The sequence below is a fragment of the Rhinolophus ferrumequinum genome, assembly GCF_004115265.2.
Source record: "Rhinolophus ferrumequinum isolate MPI-CBG mRhiFer1 chromosome 15 unlocalized genomic scaffold, mRhiFer1_v1.p scaffold_54_arrow_ctg1_1, whole genome shotgun sequence".
Classification (NCBI taxonomy): domain Eukaryota; kingdom Metazoa; phylum Chordata; class Mammalia; order Chiroptera; family Rhinolophidae; genus Rhinolophus; species Rhinolophus ferrumequinum.
Genome location: NW_022680357.1, coordinates 17,474,879 through 17,496,991, shown reverse-complemented (window position 1 = coordinate 17,496,991; position 22,113 = coordinate 17,474,879). Strand labels below are relative to the sequence as shown.

Here is a 22,113-nt window from a genome sequence, read left to right as displayed (position 1 = left end):
TGGCTGGGAGGAGTCCCCGGAAGTGATGCACGGAGAATCCCACGTGTGCGCGTCCGCCCTACATGGCGGTGCTTCTGAGGAGACTGTTGCAGCCGGGGAGGCCCCCGGCGGCCTTGGGCCGCAACCGGGGACAGCGCGAGGCCAACCTGTGCACTGGTCCCGGGGCTACGGTGCGAGTGCGGTTCGCCCCCAGCCCCACAGGTAACCTTGGCGGACGTGACGCTGCAGGGCCGAGGCCCACCGCCCCGTGCCCGCCCCCCGAATGGTCCCGAACGAACCATTTCCGGTGGAGTCAGCCTAGGCGGGCAGTGGGACCCCGTAGTACAGAGGGAGGCAGACACGGGCCCTCGAGCGGAAATTACTCGCAGTGCCAGGAATTTCTTTGTGTGCGTCGGACTGCACCATCTCGTTTGGTTTCCTTTTCATGTATTCAATACACTGTGCTAAGTCTAAACTGCCAGGACCACGCTGGCGTCGAGTGGTCACCGAGAAAGGAGGGCCCCTGCTCTTAAGCCTGCACGGGAGCGGCCGCGGCAGACACGTGTAAAAGGACTGCGATTGTGGGCAGTCACGTGTGCCGTGCGGGGAACGAAGCCGGGCAGGGGGCCGGGGTTCAGGTGGGATGCTCGGGAAGGCCTTGCTGAGAAAGGGACCTATGAGGCGAGAACCAGGTGACACGGAACCCGTTACGTGAAGCCCATAGGTGGAGCCTTCTGGGCAGAGGGAACGAAGGGTACACGGGCCCCGAGGCTGTGTCGCCGACCGTAGTGAACCAGAAGGAGGCGGGGCCCGTTGTGCACCCTGCCCACCGGTTGTCAGGGCCTCCGCACCGGATCCCAAAATTCTTTTCTCACCGAGGCCGTTTTCTGCCGTCTCCACCAGGAGCGGGCCTCTCCTTGTGTTCTGAACCCCGGGGTCAGTATACTTGTATAAAGCTGCCTTTGTGGCAAGACCCCAGCTGCACGGAGTGGCAGGGTTTTCCTTGGCAGGCAGTGCAGCGTGTAGCATGCTTCTCAACCCATCCGTGGTAAAAGGACTGGTTTCTAATATCCAATCAATTGTGGACCGATACTTTTATAAAATCGATGTAAGTGAATTACTAGAAAAATGAAAAGCTGAAAAGCATACAGCATAGAAGCCTATTTCTTTTCCGTACTGTAAATAGGAAGGAAATGACTCTGTCCGACTGCTATCAATTTCTAAACATTTACTGTCAATTTCTGTACTTCCTTGGTTGTGAACGGTCAACGGTTTGCAGGCAGCTCCTGTCTGCACCGTGCAGTGAGGGGCTCTCATGTAGAGGTTGGGTTGCAAGGCCTGGGGTTGTCTGGGTCCAGATTTCTGGCTGTGCCACTTCCTAGCTGTGTGACTTAGGCAAATTACTTACCCTCTCTGAGCCTCTGCATTTTACCATCTGTCCAACAGGGCTAGTGATCATATGTCTCCTGGGTTTGAGCTAATGCAGCTGAAACACTTAGTAAAGTTTGGTACTCACAAATGGCACTTAATACACAGTAGCCTCTATTATGGTGGTTACGATTCGTGGATCCGTGCTGATTTGGAGGAAGAGGCCTTGTTGTTTATAGACGTAAAAGAATCATCTAGCAACATCGATCATTGCTGGATGATCGAAGCTCACACAACATCGATCATTACAGTCGCTAAAACTAATCACAGGGTGTACTTCGCTCAGCCTTTAGGTCTCACAGCAACCCCATAAGGAAAGTTTCTATTTCGTGTTTTGAATTCCTGTACTAGAAGAGGAAAGTGAAGCTCACGCAAGTTAAACAGTGCCGAAGGGGTAGCAACTGTTCTAGTAAATGGTGGGTGCAGGTCTCTCTGACGTAAGAGGCCTTGCCTCCCACTGCTGGACCCCAGTCTCTTATCTTGGGGAGCACTGGTTTTGCGGTGGCCTTGCAATACCTGGCTGGAGGTCACGCACGTAGCCAATGTTGACCTGGAGTCTGCCTGGCCCCAGAGGAGGTGTCGTGTCCTGTACTGCCTCTTGTAGCTGGAGGTCCAGGTGAGCTCATGGTGGAAACAGGGCCAGGCTGGAGCAAAGAAGGCAGGGCAAAGGGAAACGACAGCCCTGGCACACGTCATTTTAAGTTTTCACTTGGGAATGATGGGAAAGTAAAATCTTCGGAGTTTCAACGTGGATGAAGAGAAATACCATGGAATCCGATGTTCCTTTTGGTTTCCGTTTAAAGCCGGCACTTACGGTGAAAATCGCAAGTAGATAAAATTCAAAATGTGCGATGAAGATAGTCACAACAGTGCATAGAGAGTGTGTGCAGCCCGTCATTTTGCAGTATTTTAAATTTGTGATTATTTAATTTATTTTTTTTGCCCAAGCACGTTGCTGAATTTGCGGAAGTTAAGTGCTCGTGTGTTAACGGCTTCAGTGAATAATCCTCTGCTTCTCCTTTGGGTGAAACTTGGCAAATCTCAAAGTAGAATGAAGGCGCCAGTTGGGGGCAGTTGGAGACTTTTTACAAAATGATACGTTCCAAAATCTGGGTGGTGTTTTGGTTTTTTTTTTTTTTTAAGATTTTATTGGGGAAGGGAAACAGTGTATACTTTCAGGACTTTTTCCAAGTCTAGTTGTCCTTTCAATCTTAGTTGTGGAGGGCACCGTTCAGCTCCAGGTCCAGTTACCATTGTTAGTTTCAGGGCCGCAGCCCACCATCCCTTGGGGGAGTCAAGGAGTCGAACCGACAACCTAGTGGTTGAGAGCCCACTGGCCCATGTGAGAATCGAACCTGCAGCCTTTGGCGTTGGGACCACGGAGCTCCAACCGCCTGAGCCGCCGGGCCGGCCCCCAAAACCTGGGCGGTCTTGCACTTCCAGAATGAGGGGCTAAAGGAGTCACCGCCCCTGTCCCCCCCTGTGGCAGTCAGACTGGGCGCTGGCTGGAGAGATGGGATGGTGGTCGCCATTGCCTGGCCTTTGATGTTCACTGGGACGTTCTGTCACAGGCACAGTCGGCCCAGCGGCTGACACCCATCAGCTCACATCCCCGTCTTATCTCCTCGCAGGCTTCCTGCACCTGGGCGGCCTCCGCACTGCCTTGTACAACTACATCTTTGCCAAGAAGCATGGAGGGACCTTCATCCTGCGGCTGGAGGATACGGACCAGACCCGCCTTGTGCCCGGGGCAGCGGAGAATATTGAGGACATGCTGGCATGGGCAGGTGAGGGAAGGGGGCCTGTGGTCTCCCCAGGGGCCCCGGGATGGAGAATGAGGAGTTTCTGGAGAGAGAGGTTGTAGTGCAGGGGATCCTGCCGACTTCGCTATGTGTCGTGCGGGGCGTCCGGCGGGGTCTCTGGTCCCGCTCCCCACATGAGAACGCAGGACATGGTGAGGCCAAAAAGGAACCCCCACGGAGCCATAGGTAGGGGAGTCATACCACTATACTCTCACTGGCGGCTGGGTTGGAGACACAGGAACAAGGAGCAACACAATTCCCAACCCTCACTGCGCCGCTTGCAGGCTCAGCCACCATCTTCTTGCTAGCTCCCCTTTTCTCTCTTTTCTTCTCTGCTAGCCTCGGCAGTTATATTCATGGCTAATGGCTCACTGGTTACAGCTGACGGCCAACTAGCCACAGCTGCTGGCCATTTGATCACAGTCGATGGCCATTTACTACCTGAGCCAGCACCTTTCTATGTGAGGCCGAGAGCCTGGAAACTGCTTTTTGGGGCTCTGTCCCCACAGAGGTGCATTTGTGCTGGCTGGGGTGGCAGGTGCCACCGGGAAAGATGCTACAACTCCCGGAAGAAAAACTCCAAGGCTGTTTTGAGAGTCCTGTTCCTGTCTCAGAATCTCAAGTCCTCTTGGGAGCAGGCAGGAAACACGGGCCAAGTGTCAGATGGACCTGGGGGCGCTAGGCCTGTGGTGAGCAGGAGAAAGCTCCAGCCTCTCGTTCCCAGTGGGAATGCTGGCTGCTGGCCCAGCTGGCCAGATCTCCTGATTTCCAAGACGATACAGAGTTTTTTTTTCTTTCTCTTTTGTTTTAATGACTACGCTGTAAGCTCAGGTTTCGGGGTTTTTTGTGTTGTTTTTTTTTTTAATCTACTTTTTATGAGCCAACCAAAATGTGTGCAGCCTCTGAAGTCAGTCTTTTCGTGGGGAGTTTATTCCCGAGCCCAGCCACGCTCAGGGAGGACAAAGAGGAGTGTGTTTGTGTTCTCTGGGTCAACAGTTGCCTACCTGCCGGGACAGGTATGACTAGTTCAGCTCCCCAAGAAGAAATACCAAAAATACCAAGGCTGTTTGGAGATGTGTATTTTCATCTCAGGTAAATCATTAACTAGCCGCTGGATCCTAAAAGGCAGATACCGATCGCATGTCTTTCCTCCGCTGTGGGAGGTCATAGCAGAGACTTGATCACGATGAACAATAAAGGTGTTGCTTCACCACCACCGCTTACTGTGGTCTGGGGAGTGTCCAGAGTTAAACAGGGACCCTGTGCTCAGCTCAGCAAGGAGCGGGAGGCAGGCAGACAGGTGAATTCATTCTTATCAGGATATTAAGTGACGATAAGTGCTATGGAGAAACGGGTCGCGGGTTTGGGAGCCGGCGGGGAGGGGTGCTCTGGTACCCACGAGGTGGGTGGTCTTCACTGTGGACGTGACGTTGCACGGAGTCAGGACCAGCCCAGTGGTCACCCAGGGGAAGAGTGTTCAAAGCCGAGGGAGGGCAGGTGCAAAGGCCCCACGGAAGCTAAGTGCCAGGCGTGTCAGAGGAGCAGCAAGGAGGCCAGAGTGGCCCGAGCCAGTGAGTAGAGAGAGTGCCGGGAGATGTGAGGACAGAGCTTGGCAGGAGCCGAGTCCTGTGATGCCGTGCGTGGTGAGAACCTAGATTACACCACGGCACTCTCCTCGGCCCGAGGGGTGTGGTGACGAGCAAGACCCAGCCCCTGGGAGCCCATGGTGCAGCGTGGCCGTGTGAGTGCCGTCTGCAGCCTCTTGGCTGAGCTCCCCGCGCCTGCACCCCAGGCACCCCGGTGGCTGACCGCTGGAGCTTCTGGCTTCAAGAGTCACTCTTTTTTTTTTTAATTGACATGTAATTCACATAACGTGAAATTCACCATTTCTAAGTGTACAATCCAGTGGTGTTTAGTATATTTACCGTGTGTGTAACCATCACCACTGTCTAATTCCAAAATGTTTCCATCACCTCACCACGAAACCCCGTACCTGTTAGCACTCACTTGCCGTCCTCCCCACACCAGCCCCTGGCCACCACTCCTCTACTTCGTGTCCCCTGGTTTGCCTATTCTGGACGTTTCCTGTAAATGGCATTATACAGTAAGTGGCCTTGTGTGCCTGGCTTTTCTTAGCATAAGGCTCCTCTGTGTCGTACACGTGTCAGCGCTCCGTTCCTTCTTGCAAACAGGTAGTCGTATGGAAATGCCATGTTTTGCTCGTCCGTTTATCCGCTGGTGGTCATTTGAGTTGTTTCCAAGTTTTGACGTCTTTCAATCAAACTGCTGTGAACATGTACGCACCAGTGTTTCTGTGAATATATGTTTTTAATTTACTCTTAAACCCTGGGGCACTCCACGTGCTACACACATTAAGTCAGACCAGGAGGGGACCCCCCCCAAAATGTACCTAATCCCACACAGAGGCCTAGTGGGCCAGGGAGCTAAATAATACTCAGTGATCACAGCTGAAGCTGTGAGAGCCTGGCACGTGCCAGGCTGCGCCCACACTTTATGCCACCTGATTCTGGCCACATGGCGACCCTCGGGAACGTCATTATTCCCGTCTTTGCTTTACCAGGGAGGGAATGGAGGCTCTCAAAACGACTCGCCACGGCCTCAGCTCGGACCAGGGGTTTGCATTCTGTGTCCCCTGTGCCCTGTCCTGGAGGCGTTTAGAGTTAAAGCTGTCCTTAGTGACCTAGCAGCTGGGCCTTGGGGTGGGGTGTGGCTTGTCGTAGGTCACATTCCTCCAAGGGCTCATATGGCAGCTGCTGCGAGCACGGTGGGCTGTGTGAGCGCTGACGTGTTCCATCCTCGTCATGCTTGCTGCACAGGACAGTTAGCCCCACGGTCCAGAGGAGGAAACGGAGGCTTCGACAGGCCCAGGACTGCAGAGAGGCAGTACGATGAGCAGTCGAGCGGGGGCGGGGGCCAGCGAGACTGGGTTTGGCTCTAGTTCCCACCCCTTGTCCTTGGCTGAGTGATGTAACAAAGCGCCCGTGTGCCTAACGAATGGGGTACTAATGACATCTGCCTGGTACGGGGCTCTGAGGCCTCATGGAGGTCACAGAACGTGAAGCAGCTGTCCCAGACCTGGATGCCTTGGCACAGCTGGTTGGCAGGGCCAGGAGTCCCACCTGGCCTGACGGGCTGTGCCCTGAGCACGCTGTTTTCTCCTGAGTCGGCTGGTCCAGGCCTGGGCGGGTTCCCTGTGTGGGGTGTGGGTGGGGAGCAGCACACCTCCGCCTGACCCGTCCCCCACCAGGCAGCGTGACCTGAGCTCTGAATCTGCTTTAACTTTTCATCCACAAAACGGAGCTCATAATAGAACCGAGCGCGTGGAGTGTTGGGAGGATGAAAAGATCAAGTGCGTAGACCGGTGCCCGGGAACCAGTGCTGCAAGCAGCTTCTTCTTCTTGGTGATTGTTCTCTTTCTGTGCTCCAGGCATCCCACCTGACGAGAGCCCCCGCCGGGGAGGCCCTGCCGGACCCTACCTGCAGTCCCAGCGGCTGGAGCTGTACGCCCAGGCTGCAGACGCTCTGGTCAGGACGGGCGCCGCCTACCCCTGCTTCTGCTCCCCGCAGCGGCTGGAGCTGCTGAAGAAGGAGGCGCTGAGGAACCGGCAGACGCCCCGGTGAGAGCCCCTGCCCGCCCCCTGCCTCCCTCAAGCTGGGTGTGTGCGTCAGCTGTTGCCGCATGACAGAGTACCATCAACTTTTATTACCTTCCAGTTTCTGGGGGACAGGAGTCGGCACGGCTCGCCTGGACCTTTGGCTCAGAGTCTCTTGATTTCCCAGTCATGGTCCTGGCCAGCTTGCAGTCACCCCAAGGCTCGACTCGCAGACCATCTGCTTCCCCTTCCCCATGAGGCGCTCTCCACGGGGCAGCTCCCAACGTGGCAGCTGCCTTTCCGCGGAGGGAGTGGGGAGAAAGCGAGAGTCCTTGTGTGGCTTCATCGAGGAAGCGACGTCTCCCCACTTTTCTCGTGCTGTGTCCTGTGGAGGGAGGACACAGGGGGAGTGACGCCGGGGCTGAGACAGCAAGAGGCGGGGCCACGGCAGCACTGCCACGCTGGGTCCCAGGCAGTAACACGCGAGGTCGTTTCAATTATTAGTCATTTCAAATAAGTGACATTTTCTCGTGTTCTGAAAGGTACGCACGCAGAGCTCTGTCCCACCCGAGTCTGGCTGCTCAGTGCCCTGTCCCAAGACAGCTGGTGTCAGGATTTGCCCATGTCTCCTCCAGAGACACGCAGCACGTGCGCACACAAGTGCCGATGGCTTTTCCTCCTGCTGAGACGGTGACACGCAGTGTACGGGTTGTGCAGCTTTCTTTCTGCCTGGAGGGCGGTCTGTCTCTGTCCAAGGTGTCCTTACACTCACCTGGTCCTATTCCACTGTGGGGCTGTACCCCCACTTCCTCCATCATCTCCTCATTTTGCACACGTGCGGTGTGTCATAGGTGGCCTTCTGAGATGTGGACTTGCAGGGTCATGTTGTCACAGTGAGAGGTGCTGCCTGGTGGCCCTGCCATCCCCAGCGGCGTCCTCACCTACATTCCGGTTCCCATGACCTGTTAGCAAGGTCACGACAGTCACTGCAGCCTTGCGTTTACGTCATAAACAGTGTACTTGTGAGACGCCTGGAGATTATTTCTTTTGGACAAGGCCGTACATTTATCACAGACACAGTAGGGCTCATCAGTCCTCTGCTTCCCAACAGCTATGACAATCGGTGCCGGAACCTGAGCCAGCAGCAGGTGGCCCAGAAGCTGGCCAGCGACCCCAAGCCGGCCATCCGCTTCCGCCTGGACGAGGAGGCGCCGGCCTTCCAGGACCTGGTGTACGGCTGGACTCGGCACGAGGTGGCCAGCGTGGAGGGGGACCCGGTCGTCCTGAAGAGCGACGGCTTCCCCACCTACCACCTGGCCTGCGTGGTGGACGACCACCACATGGGCGTCAGCCACGTGCTGCGGGGCTCTGAATGGCTGGTGTCCACCACCAAGCACCTGCTGCTCTACCGGGCCCTGGGCTGGCCGCCGCCCTGCTTTGCACACCTGCCCCTGCTCGTCAACGCAGACGGCAGCAAGCTGTCCAAGAGGCAGGGGGACCTCGTGCTGGAGCGTCTCGCTGCTGCTGGCTTCCTGCCAGACGCCTTGCTTGACATGGTCACCAACTGTGGCTCGGGCTTTGCAGGTACCCGCTCCCCTGACAGGTCCTGGCGGGACCACAGCGGTGCGGCCCACTGGTCCCCAGTCCCGCCTGGGCCCCCCTCCAGCTGCCTGAGCTCGCACGATCTCGTTCTTTCATCCCTCAGAAGTTCACTGAGCCAGACGCTGTGCTGGGTGCTAGGGCGACGACCGTGAGCGGGTAGATGTCATCCCAAGCCTCCCTCCAGGAGCCATGTCTCTGGGCCTCCGTGACCTCATCTGTAAAATGGGGCCAAGTGTCTCCCTCACAGGCTTGAGTTAGCGTTCACGGAGCTCAGGAGTGCCAGGGCCCCAGCACAGCATCTGCCACACAAGAAGCAAAGAAGTCACAGCTCCTGTGACTGTTCTTTTGTGTTACTAGTACGTCCTCTACCAGGGTTGCTGGTGTTACGCTGACCGTAGTTTATTCCAAGCTGAGCCCAGATCTTCAAGAAGCACCAAGTAGAATGACCTCCTTGTTGGGGCATTTCTGAAAACGGGACAATAATAGTCTGTTTATTGTTTATTCTGCTCTTATCTTACTTGGTCCTTAAGATGTCCTTGAGAGGTCTTTATCATGTCCACTGTTTGTAAGGGGATTGTGAGGCTCAGAGAGGTTGCATAACTCGCCAGCGTCACACAGCTGATAAGGGACGTGGCAGAGGCTCGCTGTAGGCCTACGCCTGCCCACGAGACCCACTGGCTGCTCGTGAGACACAGCCCCCAGCACAGCTGGTCTCAAGCCTGGCTGCACTTTGGAGTCACCCTGGAAGCTTGTCAAGCGCATGGTGCCTGACCCCACCCCAGACCAGTGGCTCAGGGCCTGGGTGGCACCGCGAGGCAGTGAGGGTGGGCTTAGCCTGATTGTTTCCTTAATGGCAGAACTTGTTCTGCAAAGGAAAGCTCATTGGGGCCCTTGATGCATAAAATAGCTAGACGTGGAATCCCTTAGCGAACACGGAGTGGGGCGCCCAGAGCCCAGAGCGAGCGGGCTGAGCCTCCCTTGGGGTTGAAAGCGGGGGAGGGAGCTGAGCGGCAGGGCTTCCCTCTCTTGCAGAGAACCAGATGGGCAGGACCTTGGCGGAGCTCATAGCACAGTTCGACCTGAGCCGTGTCACCTGCCACTCAGCCCTGCTGGACCTGGAGAAGCTCCCAGAATTCAACAGGTGAGCGGGAGCCTTGAGCGCGCCTGGGGCAAAGGGCCTTCGTGCTGACGGTCGGTCCCCACGACTGAGCGGCTGTGGGCTCCGAGTCGCATTGTCTCCCTCAGGTGCCTCTGCTCCTGCTGGGAACAGGCCCAGGGCCACCCAGGGAACCGAGGGCTGACAGGACCTGGCATTTATGCTTCAACTCTAGAGGCTTTGCTGCTTCAAAGGAGGAAACAAGGCAGCTGGGAGAATTCTGGAAGGCAGGACATTTGAGCTGCCAAGGAAACCTGACTATGTTCAGTGAAAGCCCTGAATTCAAGTGACTCTGCCCTCTGTCCTGTCCCCTGACTCAGAATCCTAGCGCCCTGCCCTTGGTGCCAGAGCACCACGCTTCAGGCTGTGCAGGGAAGCAGACAGTCCAGTCTGCTTTGTCAACAAGTGCCTGCAGAGGCCAGGCAGGTGGCCCAGGTGACAGACACGGGGCAGAGGGACTGCAAACGAGTTTGTTGGTCTACACCGGGCAGCCTGCACCCCCCTGGGGCCAGCTGAAGCCCGGGAACGAGGGCCCTTTGCAGCCGGATCTTCCGATTTCCCAAGAGAAGCCAGAAATATCTATTGTCACCTCTTCCTAGTTTGAAGTGTTAGTACTATTTTAACAGCGGGTTGCTTGGCGCTTCTCAGGCTACCTGTTTCAGACCTTGGCCAGACCCCTTTCCTTCTGTGAGTGTAAAGAGAATTCTTCTGGCTTCTGCTACAGGCTGCACCTCAGTCGGCTGGTGAGCAGTGAGACCCAGCGGCGCCAGCTGGTGGAGAAGCTGCAGGCGCTTGTGGAGGAGGCATTTGGGAGCCAGCTCAGGGACACAGCTGTCCTGGACCCAGCCTACGTGGAACGGGTCATCCTGCTGAGACAGGTGTGGTGGGGGCGGCAGCTCCCGGAGGCCAAGCGAGTGAGTGGCACCCCTGTCCTTCCCCAGTGCCTTCAGCGTCCGCCTCTGCCCCCAGGGTCACATTTGCCGCCTGCAGGACTTGGTCTCCCCATCACACTCCTACCTGTGGACTCGCCCTGCTGTGGGGCGAGCACAGCTGGGCGCCATCTCGGACAAGGTGGATGTGATTGCCACGCGCGTGCTGGGGTGAGTGCCCGCAGGCCGGGCTCGCGGTTCTGCACCCTCATTCCCTCTCGCGCCAAGCGTGGCTGCTGGGCCCCCAGCACATCACCTGGCCAGTGAGAGGTCGTGGTGGGAGCGGAGCCCAGAGGAGCCCGGCTCTCCCGGGAGAGCTGTGTCCCGGCTCCTGGCTGGGTCCCCTGCCCGCCCGCCTCGTCCTTCCCACTTATCTCATCTGCCCAGACGGCTTCACCTGGGACAAGTTCCTGTGCCCCTTGGAGCTTCTGCTTCCTCACGTGAAAGGTGGACGTGATACTGGTTCTGACTGTAAAAGCACCAGACGCTTTCGGTGACAAGGACGGGAAACAGCCTTAGAGGGAATGACCGGTCTGTGTCATCACGGTGACAAGAGCAAGGGCTGGCTGGAGGCTTCATGCAGAGGGCCTACAGCATGTCACCGAGGCCGAATTTGTCTCTGTCCCTTTGACTTTCTGCCCCACACTCCTCCATCCTGGCTCCTCTCTCTGTAGAGGCTCCAGACAAGGTCGGGGGGGTGGAATTCTCCCCCAGACATAGAACCACCATGTTGTTACCTAACAGTCCAGAGTGGGTGGTCAGGGTGGACGGCGTTTCCTCTCGCCAGGGTCCTGCCATCCCTAGGTTTTGCTTTTGTCCCCATGGACCATCCACGTTCAGCCAGAGAAGGGAGTATGAAGGGGGGTGGGGACAGGGCACTCCTTGCCCCTGAGGACCTGACTTAGAAGTTACGCACCATTCCCACCCATATCCCGCGGGCTAGAACGCCTGTCTTACAGCCACGCCAAGCTACAAGGGAGTCTGGAAAATGCAGTGTTTGAACTTGGCAGCCATGTGCCCAGCTGAAAATTGTATTACTGGTTACGAAAGCGAGAAAGTACATTGAGGGTTAGTGGCAGCCTCTCTCACCTTCCCACGTGGTCAGACAGCTGGGGCAGCTGCACGCCCCAAACCTCAGGCTCTGGCTCCAGCTGTTTTGAGATGAACTCTGATGGGCCTGAGTGGTCTGGTTTTCCTGTCCCCTAGATAGTCACCGAGGCCTGGGGAATGCGACGTGCTGATGGGCTTAGGTTAGGTTGTATGTGGGGCCCTGAGGCGAGTCTCCCCAAGGAGACATGGGGCAGTGGTGTCAGGAGAAAGGGGGATGGAGGCTGAGCAGCAGACCCCACTGATGTTGTGAAGATTAATAACAGCAAACACTAAAGCGTGTGTTTGCTGATACACGTGCTTGCCGTGTGCTGTGTTAATACGTTCGATATGTGCGTATACACATATGTGTGGTGTGTGTGTATACACTTAGAGTCACGCACCTGGTAAAGTAAGTACCGTTATCCCCATTTTACAGGTGAGAAAATCGAGGCATAGAGAGGCGAAATAACTTGTCTAAAATGATACAGCTGGTAAGAGGGTCAGGGATTCTAACCCAAGAAGGCAGGGTCTAGAGCCCACATGTCTGATGAGACATACTCACTACGCTTCCCTGGCGGAAAGTGCTTCCACGGCACCTGACACCAAGAGACTTGCAATACATCGTTCTGATGAACACTTTGAGGAGATAAGAATACAAGCACCTGGCAGGAAATACAAAGGGTCCAGGAGGGCTTGGAGCGCCAGCCCCAGCAGAAACGCAGCCACACTTAGCAGTTTTCTTCGTGAAAGGCCCGTGCATTCAAGGATAGGTACACATAACTCTGCTCCTAGAATTTGTTTAGACTTAAACATTAACTATTTTGATCACTAATACATGCAAACCTCTTAAGCCTGGGTTTAAAACCTCAAAATGGTAAAAGAAAAGGTATTTATTGGGAGTCCTGTTTTTAATCCTTGTCCCCCATCTGCCCAGTTCCAGAATCCTCTGTACGTCAGTACTCTTCTTGTTTTGGTTTTTTTTGGTACTATTTTTAATGATAGCGAAATAACGCTTATTTCCCCCTTTTTTACACAAAAGGTGCAATCCAGTAACCCCGTGTCTTTTTCCCCACCTAACACAGGTTGTGTTTTGTCCAGTGTCTGGAGGGCACCCTCGTCTTCCCCTAGGGCTACACCTGTCCCATTATTACGTCCCTTTATCTTAACGAATGTAACACCTGTAACACCTGTCCTGCCCATGGACCTTTGGACTACTTCCAGATTTCGCTGTTACAAACAGTGCTGCCACGAATAACCTGGAAGCCACATCATTAAGCACGTTTGCAAGTATATCTCCAGGATCGAGTCCCAAGAGCTATTGTTACTAGTCGCGATACTCCCTGAACTTGGGACGTTCCACACAAGGGGCTCTGTGTTGTCATTCGCCGGCACTGCTGTCAGAACTCCCCGTCTCTGCCCCAGGGACTGAGGTACAGGCACCCTGGGCCCCCACTCAAGGCAGGAAAGCTGCCGCAAGTGATCAGAAGCTTCCGGGTCTCTTAGGTCCCCTCCGTGCCCACGCCACTCTCTGGGCCAGCTCGCCATGTCCTGAGCTGCCACTGTCGGCTGCTTGGGGCCTGTCAGTCTTCCCCCAACTCCTCCGCCTCCTCGGCAGGTTGCTTCCCACCACTGACATTGAGGACGGTCTTTTCTTCCCATGTGACATTTCACATTTCCGATGTTTCATCCCCTCTGCTTCGTAATGACAGCGATCGTTTGGCCAAGTTAACGATACAATAAGAATGATTACTTTTGTCTCAAACTGGGACTCATGTGCTCAAGTCCTGGGGTTCGGAAGGAAGTCTGCAGGCCGAGGCTGTTGGTTCAGAGCCCGTGTGAAGCCTGCAGGCTCCGTGCTGAGCTGGCCTCTGCGGGGGCTGCTGTCCAGACCCCGGCTGAGCAGGTCGTGTCAGACTGAGCGTCTCGAACTGTCTGCAGCAGTGACGAGCTCCAGCCTCAGTCCCTCTCACCCCCACGCTGCGCCCATCTCTTGCTCTGTCTCCGAATCAGGGCTGGGATGACATGTTTGCCAGTCCAGCTCTTCTAACGAATTTCTCCTGAACTCAGACACATTTTAGGGAGAGGATCTCAGCTGCACTGCTAGGAAAGAGGGCATGACTGCTGGCCCGTTGGACCTTAGATTTTCAAGTGCTTCAAACTGTGGGCAAAGGGTGGTTGTAGCAAGTTGGTGGCAGGAACCTTACCGGGGCCGGGGTCTCCTGACTCCTTCCGTCCTGCATTTGTCCCCCCGTTTCCCACTGTCAAAGCCATTTCACATCCTTCCCAGAGGGCTGCATCCATCCATCCTATGTCTAGCCCATCCCTCAGTTTCTTTTTAGATCCTCAGGCAATGTCTCTTGAGCTCTTGGGTGTAATGACTATTGGCTAATGCTTAACTCTGTTGAAATATAAGATCTAATGCTTTTGAGTACTTACCAGGCAATGTGCCTAGTGCTTTACAAGTTTTTCCAGGCCCCACCATAGCCCTGTGAGGTGCAGACACTGTTGTTAGCCCCACTTCACAGGTGACATAACTGAGGCTCAGAGGTAGCAATTAGTAAATCCTCTTGCTTTGGTGCCCTCTTGGTCTCCCGGTGTTAGGCCCACGTGCCTGTGTTCTCCTGGATGTTTTTTCTTCCCCAACGTGGAGGGGTTGGGGGACGTGGGTCCGCCCCGCCTCCACTCTCCCCCAGGCAGGCTTGAGCGTGGCTTATGCTACTTATATTGTGCTGGCCGATAGTCGTCTGAAGTTCTTCCTCCCACCCCCCTGCCCGTGGCCCCTGCAGGCCCCTCACAGACTGGCCCTCTTCTAGGCTTTTAGAAGGACGCGCTGCGAGCTTAACTCAGGACACGCTGAACGCTGAGCTGAGGAGGCTCTCAGAAGGCCTGGACGGCACCAAGCACAGTCACGTGATGAAGCTCCTCCGAGTGGCTCTGAGTGGGCAGCAGGTGAGTCGGGCAGGTGGGCGGCTCTGTTGTCGGTCCGTTCAGCTCAGGTTCATCAGCAGGCGCTCAGCTCAGTTTTGGGGATACGAGATGAACGTAACATGGTCACTGCCCTCACTCCCCTGCCTTCGTGCCTGGCGCTGAGGGTCCATGTGGGGTAACAGACGTATCAGCACAGGAAGAGCAGGTTCCTGGGCCTCAGCCTCAGCCTCGGAAATTACAGACAATGAACTGCAGACTCTGCTCCCTCCCTGGGGGTGGAGGGGGCGGCTTTGCCGGGTTGGCCTGGGGCGTGGTTTTTGCAGACAGCCTGGGCATGACTTCCTCAGGCAGGGTAAAGCCATAGGAACGTTTCCACTCTTTGTTCTTAGCAAGGACCCCCTGTAGCTGAGATGATGGTGTCCTTGGGACCAGAGGAGGTGCGGGAACGAATACAGAAGGTGCTTTGCAGCTGACAGAAGACACAGACAGCGGAGGAGGCCTGAGGAACCTGTGGAGACTGCCGTCGGAGGGGAGGAGCAGGAGGCCTGCGGCCCTTCAGGAAGCGAGCGGAAGGAACCAAGGGTGGGAACCGTCTCCGGTGGCACAGGGCACCTGAGGCTCCATGGCAGGCCGGGGACGCCCAGCCCCAGCTCACCTCCCTGAGCCTGGAACGTCAGGGCTCCCATCTGCTTCTCTCCACACAGTACACAGCAGAGGTTAGGAGCTGGTTCACGCACGGTCCAGAGGGCTCAGGCTGCCGTCGCAGAGTCCCACAGACTGGGTGGCATAAACAACAGAACGTTACTGTCTCACGGTTCTGGAGGCTGGAAGTCCAAGATCAGGGTGTCAGCAGGTGTGGCTTCTCCTGAGGCCTCTCCTTGGCTTGCCGATGGCGGTTTTCTCTCTGTTCTTACAGTTGTCTGTGCCTTTATGATCTGTGTGTCCAGATGTCCTCTTACAAGGACACCAGTCAGATGGGCTTAAAGCCCATCCTCGTGGCGCAATTTAACCGTAAACACCTCTTTAAAGGCCCAGCGCAAATGGGTTCCATGCTGAGGTCCCGGGGGTCAGGGCTTTAACATACGCCTTTTGAGGGGACTCGGTTGAGCTCATCACAGCTTGGCAGCAGCCTGGACTCGTGGACCCCAGTTCTCAGGCCCTGGTTGGACTTGGAGCAATAAAGGATGATTGACAAGCAGGGCTGAACTGGACGTCCAACTTTCTTTGGCATTTAGAAGGTCCTCAGCTGCCGAGTTGGAGCACATCTTTAACTACTCTTGGTCCCTGGGCTTGGGCAGCCCTTGTCTCCCTTCCCAAAAGGTTGTCTGTCCCTCTTTTCCAGTTCTCCAGACTGGTTGGTCCCTGGACTGGAGACCTTCACCCTGCCTAGTCTGCGTCTTTTCCTTCATATCCACTTCCTTCCACCCATTACTTGTAAGTCACTCTGCGGGCTTCCGAAGTGAGATGTTCTTGGTGTGACTAGGAATAGTTGAAGTCAAAGGAGTGTGGGGCTCGCTCCCCAGACGCCCCACAGGGCCGCCAGGCGTCCCCCATGTGGCAGCCAGCCTCTGAGACGGCCCCAGGTGTCACCTCCTGGAACTCCCATGGCGTAGGACTGACGCAGCGTGGCTTCCCTCTTGTCCCTTTAGCTCCCTTACTCTGTGGGAAGCCAGCTTCCACATGACGCTCGGGTGGCCCTGTGGAGCGGTCCATGTGACAGGGAGCTGAGGCCTCCTGCCGGCAGCCAGGTGAGGGCACTGTCTTGGAAGTGGCTCTTCCAGCCCCAGTCCAGCCTTCCGATGATCGCAGCCTTGGCTGGCGTCTTGACTCGTGAAAGAGCCTGAGCCACAACCGCTAAGCAAAGCTGGTCCCAGATTTCTGACATACGAATTAGGAGGTAATCCACCTTCATCACTTAAAGCCACTTGGTTTGGGGATAATCTGTTACCCAGCGAGAGCGCTGATGGACTCATCTTATCCAGGGACCGAGGGAAAGGGGGTTAAAGAATGTGTTGAACTGCACAGAGACCTCGTCTTCGCTTTAAAAGTGTATCAGCTGAAGTTCTTTGTTGCAAACTATGGGAACCCGCTCTGCCTAAACTGAAGTTTATTGGAGACTCTATGGAGAGGTTAAGTTAGTGGGAGAGTCAGAGTCTGTGGGAAAGCCAGACACCCAGGGCCGGAAAAGACGGGCCCAGGGACCCGCCAGCTCTGGCTATGCGGCAGCAGGACTGGTGGCCGTCTGCCGTCCTGCAGCGAGGCGGCTGGGACTCCAGCTGGTCTTCGTGGTTTGTCTCTTTGCACCTTTCCCGCAGTGTTGGGTGACTTGGCTGCAGGTTCTGCAGGAAGAGAGTGTCGGGTTGGGCTCACTGAGGTCACGTTGCCATTCCTTAGCCGGGAATGGGTGGTCCCTCGGGGTGGTATCCAATGGAGGAGAAGTTGTTCCCAAGAAAAACAAGGGTGCTTTTTCCAGAAAAGGGTAACGGACAAGAGGACACAGAATAATCACACTAGTAATTTGTGCACTTCCCTGAGGCACAACCACATCTGGGTTCAGATTTTGCTGGCACACACTTTAGTCCATCATCTCATTAAACCTTCACAACCCCACGAGAGAGACTTACTGTGTTTCCCCGAAAATAAGACCTAGCCAGACCATCAGCTCTAATGTGTCTTTTGGAGCAAAAATTAATATAAGACCCGGTCTTACTTAAGACCGGTATTATTAATTATGTTAATATTAATTATTTATATTATACTATATTTTAAAGACTAGGTCTCAGTAAAATAACACCAGGTCTTATATTAATTTTTGCTCCAAAAGACGCTTTAGAGCTGATGGTCCGGCTAGGTCTTATTTTCGGGGAAACATGGTAATTATCCTTTCTGTGTTACAGATAGGGAAACTGAGGCCGAGGGAACTCGAGGAACTCTTCTGAGGTGACAGTGTGAGGCAAAGCAAGGATTTTAAATTCTGACTTGTGACAATCCAGAATCCAAGCTCAGCTCTTAACTACAGGGTGACGTCAGAGCCCCTGCTTCTGAGACAGAACGGTTACGAGAAACCCGCTTGTGGTGAGGTGACACGAGTGAACACAGCAAGTGACCAAAATGCTCAGCTAATAAAGTGCCACCATTGTAGTGAGTCGTGTGAAAAGCGGCATTTAACCTTTTGCACTGCGGGTTTTTAAATTAAAAACCCATTTTAAGTAAGCTCAGGTCCATCCCCAGTGTTTTTGAGGCTATAGTGAAGCAGGAAAGGTCATGGAGGCCAAATGCCTAGACCCAACAGCCAGTCCTGCCATTGCTGTGTGACTTCTGTACCTCAGTTTCCTCGTCTGTAAAATGGGGTAACATTTGCACCTGTTGCAAAGAGTTGTAGAGATTGAACTAGGTGATGTGTGTAAAGTTCTTACAGCAGTACCTGGCACTGAACAAGTGTTATCTGTTACCATCGTCATCCTCACCATTCTTAGAAATGGTGATCGTGGCTGCCAGGCATAGAGACACACTCAGACAAACAAAGGAAGTCACTGGAAGAAAGGGCTTTCACAGCTCTGAGGGGCAAGGCTCCCACTTGGACCTTACAAGAGACTGGAATCTGTCCCGGGAAACCCAGGAGGACCCAACGCATTCACTTTTGCATCTCTGAGACCGCAGTTTCTAAATTCGTCTCTGCGGGTCTGCTCCCCTCATCTTCCTTCTGCAGACTGGCTTTCTCTTTCTCTCTGCACCTGACCAACAGCCACCCCAGCCCTAAAACTGAATCACCTCTCCTCTATACTACTGGTTACCTAACTAGTAGTCCATGGCCAACTTCCCAGATGAGAATCTGATTGGCCCATCTTGGTCAGCTGTCTGGCCCTGGTCCAATCAGCTGGTGGGGGGAGTTGAGGGGTCAGTCATGTAATACGATACTGGTCCAGGGGACCCACTCTAGTGAGTGGGGAGACTGGTGACTTCCTCTGAGCATAGTTCTCTTGCCGTGGAATTTAGAGAGTATCCTTTCTAGAAAAGGACTGATTCAGATCGTCTTTGTCCTGCTTTATTGTTTTCCTAATACATGAAATTGAAATCGTGTAGTGTATTTGTACAAGTTTGCTATCTATCTAAGGACTGTTAAGAGTAAGACCGGCAGGACGTGTTTCTTTTTCTTGGTTATTACCACAGCACCTGGCACGTGGCCTGACATGGTAGAGTCAGGTAAAGACCTCGTGATGAACAGAATGTCCGAGGGCCCCAAAAGTCAGGCCAGTTTCGGCAGAAGTGGCAATCATCAGCTGGTCTGACCGCAGGCTTCCTTCCAGCAGTTTCAGTTTCACGGACTCTGGGAAGTCTCGTCTCTTTGGCAAGATTTGCGCTTGTTGTTAGCAGTCTGGTCCACTGCCTGTAGTGTGCGTTGAATCCAGCCCTCAGCGAGACTGGTCTCTAACACGGACTTCACAAGCGAAGGATGAGAACGGATGGAGTGGTTCAATAGAGAGGGGTGTTTAGTGGGGACTAAAATTATTTTTTGTCTTATGATAAAATTCCTACCTTCCCAGGGACCAGGATAATAAATACTCAGAAAATGAGGACCGGCTGGATGAAAACATGGTCCAGAGAGGGAAGCTTTTCATCTGTTTGCGGCTGTCAGAGGCTTTTATAGACGAACGGGGTTCCGAGGGATGAGGACGAGTTTCCCAGGTCAGTGGGAGTTGGAAGGGTATTTCAAGCAGAGGGATGAAAAAGAGCATTTCACAGAGTTGGATGTGATTGGAGCGATGGAGTGGGAGGTGAAGGAGTGATAGAAGTGGCCGAGGAACCAGACAGAGGAGAAATCCAAACAGCCCTTCTTTGCAGGTTAAAAATATCAAGGTGCCTTCTGATGCAAATAACAAAGCCAGGTTTCAAACCAGTTTGAACGAGATTTAGTATCCGCCATAACAGGAAGTTCAGGGGTAGGGCAGGCTCCAGGGTTGGTTAATTAAGCATTCAGTGAGGACCCTAGGTCTTCCCATCTGCTCTGCTGGCCTCCAGCATCACCAGCAGCCTGGCATTGGCTCCCTCTGCTCAGCCTGACACCCGGCGACCTCTCTGCACCTCCTCCATGGTGTCTGGTGGCAGGCAGAGTGGCTGTCTGTGACTTTCTCTCTCAGAGCACCCTCCCCTACTTGACTTCCCCCTTCCTGAACCCATCTCTGCTGGGGAAGTGGGAGGGGAGACCCCACAGGTCAGTTAGACCCAGAGCTGGGGGTGGGGCTGGGCTAGGGAGCTGTGGGTACCTGAACAAAATGGGGGTTCGGTTAGCAAAGACCCGAGCTGGGCCTTCATGAGGTGGAAGGTAAGAAGGCACTGAAATGCCTTCAGCTGAGAAGTGATGTGATCAGATTGGTGTTTTTCAAAAGGATCATTCTGGCAGCCGCGCGGACGGGACATGTGAGCCGGGCGCCCCCAGACGCAGCGGCCCTGGTGGGAGATGATTGGAGATGAGGCGTGCAGGGTGCTGTTGTCCTGAGGAAGCCTTGTGTCCTCACACTGACCGTCTGTCTTTCCAGCTGCGCTTCACCCATTCCTGCCACACACGCGCCCTGTGCTCTGGTCCCCAGCCACGTGAGCTTGCCTTCGGTTCCTGGGCGTGTCTCCCTCCTGCCCTCTGAGCAGGGGGCTGTCTGGGACGTCCACCCGCCCTTCTCCCCTTTGCCTCGTCAGCTGCTTCGCCTCCAGATCCCAGCTCCACTGTCCCCTCCACTGTCGGGAGCCTCTGACTTCCTCTCAGGTCTCCTTCCTGTCTTTCGTCACCAGCGCCCTGAGCTTTTCCCTAGCGCACGAATGGAATTGGTTGTGTAAGTAGTTATGCAGTTACCCATTTGTGTCAGATTGTGAAGTCCAGCAAAACAGGGACCTCGTCCGCTTGTCACCTGTGTCCCCAGTGCGGAGAATGGCGCCAGCTCATAGCAGGTGCCCAGGGAAGCTCGAATGAAAGACCAGACACACATCTGATCAGATGGGATGGTCAGGACGTGCGCAAAATGCACAGGCGCTTGGCCCGCCAAAGTCGCTGTCCAGTTAAGCTACTGTTGTGCAGTGTTCAGGAACTTCACATCATTTGTGGTGACTATTTTCTTTAGTGAAACAGGATATGAATCTTTTTTAGTTTAGAAGGTAATACAAGTTTGGCTTGGGGATCTCCAGCTCATCCTTCATATCTGGGCAAAATGGTGGGGTCACAGTTTTCACCCCAGTCCCGAGTCCCCTCAGCTCTGCCCTCTGCTCCCCCTTCCCCAATCCTGACTGTAGTGGGACAGGCCTATGAAAGCTCACCGTCCAGAAAGGGGGACAAACGACGACATACATGGAAAGCAGAGGGGAGCTTGGGCAGGAAGGGATGCATGAGCACTAAAGGGGGCACCTTGGAAGTCCTCCTGTGGTGTGACAGTTCAGGCTGAAGCCAACTCCTGTGCACCCAGCCGCTGCCCTGAACCCCCAGCACTTCCTCATCACCCACTTATCCTTTAACCCTTCAGTTCTGGTCCCAGACCGGCAGCATCCGCATCGTCTGGGGACCGATTCGGAAGGCAGCTTCTCGGCCTCACTCACGCCAGACCTGCTGAGTCAGGAGCTGCGTGTGGCAGGCTCTTCATTGTGCTGTAAGAAGCCGTCTAGGTGACGCTGACAAATGGTACTTTGAAAACCACTGATCCACATGCCAAAGTGTTAAGTGAGTGGAGGTCCTTGGAAGAAGGAACGAAAGGCAGATACGAAATATGTGGGAAGTGATGGATGGTCCTTGGCAAAATGGACAACTGCGGCTGCTGGAGAGGGCGCTGTCTCTAGTCACCAGCAGGCATTGGTTGCAATAGGGAAACCCAGCTCCAGTGTTGTCAGGTTTTAGAATACGTGTTAAAGACTTTATTTAACTCTTGAATGAAGATGTCACAACCCCTCCAGAGGACAATTGGAAGAATAGGCACATTTATAAACTCAGGACTATTGAAATGAGGTGCAAATGGAGGCAAAACTGGTTTTTCCAGAGAGGGGTGTGTCTTCCTGGGGCAGAATTCATCTGCATATGTCTAGATGAGAATGACTTCCTTTGTTTTCCATTATCTCCGGAGTAGTAAAGCAATTCCGGAAGAACCACAGTCAGATAACAGAAGGGTGTGCTATAGACAAAGCATCAGTTTTCATAGAAATCCAAAATTTCCCCTGCAGGAATAGTGTACAGACTGAACGTGTTCCCTTCAACTTCATATGCTGAAACTCTAACGCCCCTGTGATGACATCTGGAGGTGGGGCCTTTGGGAGGGGATTAGGTGCAGCTGAGCTCTCAAGGGTGTGGGCCTCTCGAGGGGATTGGTGCCCTTCTAAGAGGAAGAGCCCAGACCACCGGATGAGGGCACGGCAAGAAAGCACTGTTATCTGCAAGCCAGGAAGCGGGCCCTCCGCCAGAACCACATCTGCATTACCTTGACCTTGGACTTTCACATCCTCCAGACCTGTGAGAAATAAGTGTTAGTCGTTTGGGCCACCCACTCTTTGGTATTTTGTCACAGCAGCTCAAGTTTACTAAGATAACTGTAAAAGATGCAGCATTTAGAACCGGG

At 54.5% G+C, this 22,113-nt stretch overlaps 2 protein-coding genes across 2 annotated transcripts in view; both read left to right on the top strand.

Annotated features, from left to right (window-relative positions):
* The first annotated feature begins 6 nt into the window (after window positions 1-6).
* Window positions 7-17,164, top strand: EARS2 (glutamyl-tRNA synthetase 2, mitochondrial). Its single transcript, XM_033101296.1, has 9 exons — window positions 7-201; window positions 3,039-3,194; window positions 6,658-6,847; window positions 7,935-8,407; window positions 9,458-9,566; window positions 10,306-10,459; window positions 10,551-10,681; window positions 14,413-14,548; window positions 14,917-17,164. Exons 1-9 carry the CDS (start codon window positions 63-65, stop codon window positions 14,998-15,000), a joined length of 1,572 nt encoding a protein of 523 aa, XP_032957187.1. The 5' UTR covers window positions 7-62; the 3' UTR covers window positions 15,001-17,164.
* Window positions 17,165-17,371: 207 nt separating this feature from the next.
* The window catches only part of GGA2 (golgi associated, gamma adaptin ear containing, ARF binding protein 2), a 31,046-nt gene continuing 26,304 nt past the window's right edge, over window positions 17,372-22,113 (top strand). The window contains exon 1 of the mRNA XM_033101581.1: window positions 17,372-19,213. Coding sequence (XP_032957472.1) covers window positions 19,195-19,213 — 19 coding nt within the window. The 5' untranslated portion in view covers window positions 17,372-19,194. The remainder of the gene's footprint in view (window positions 19,214-22,113) is intronic.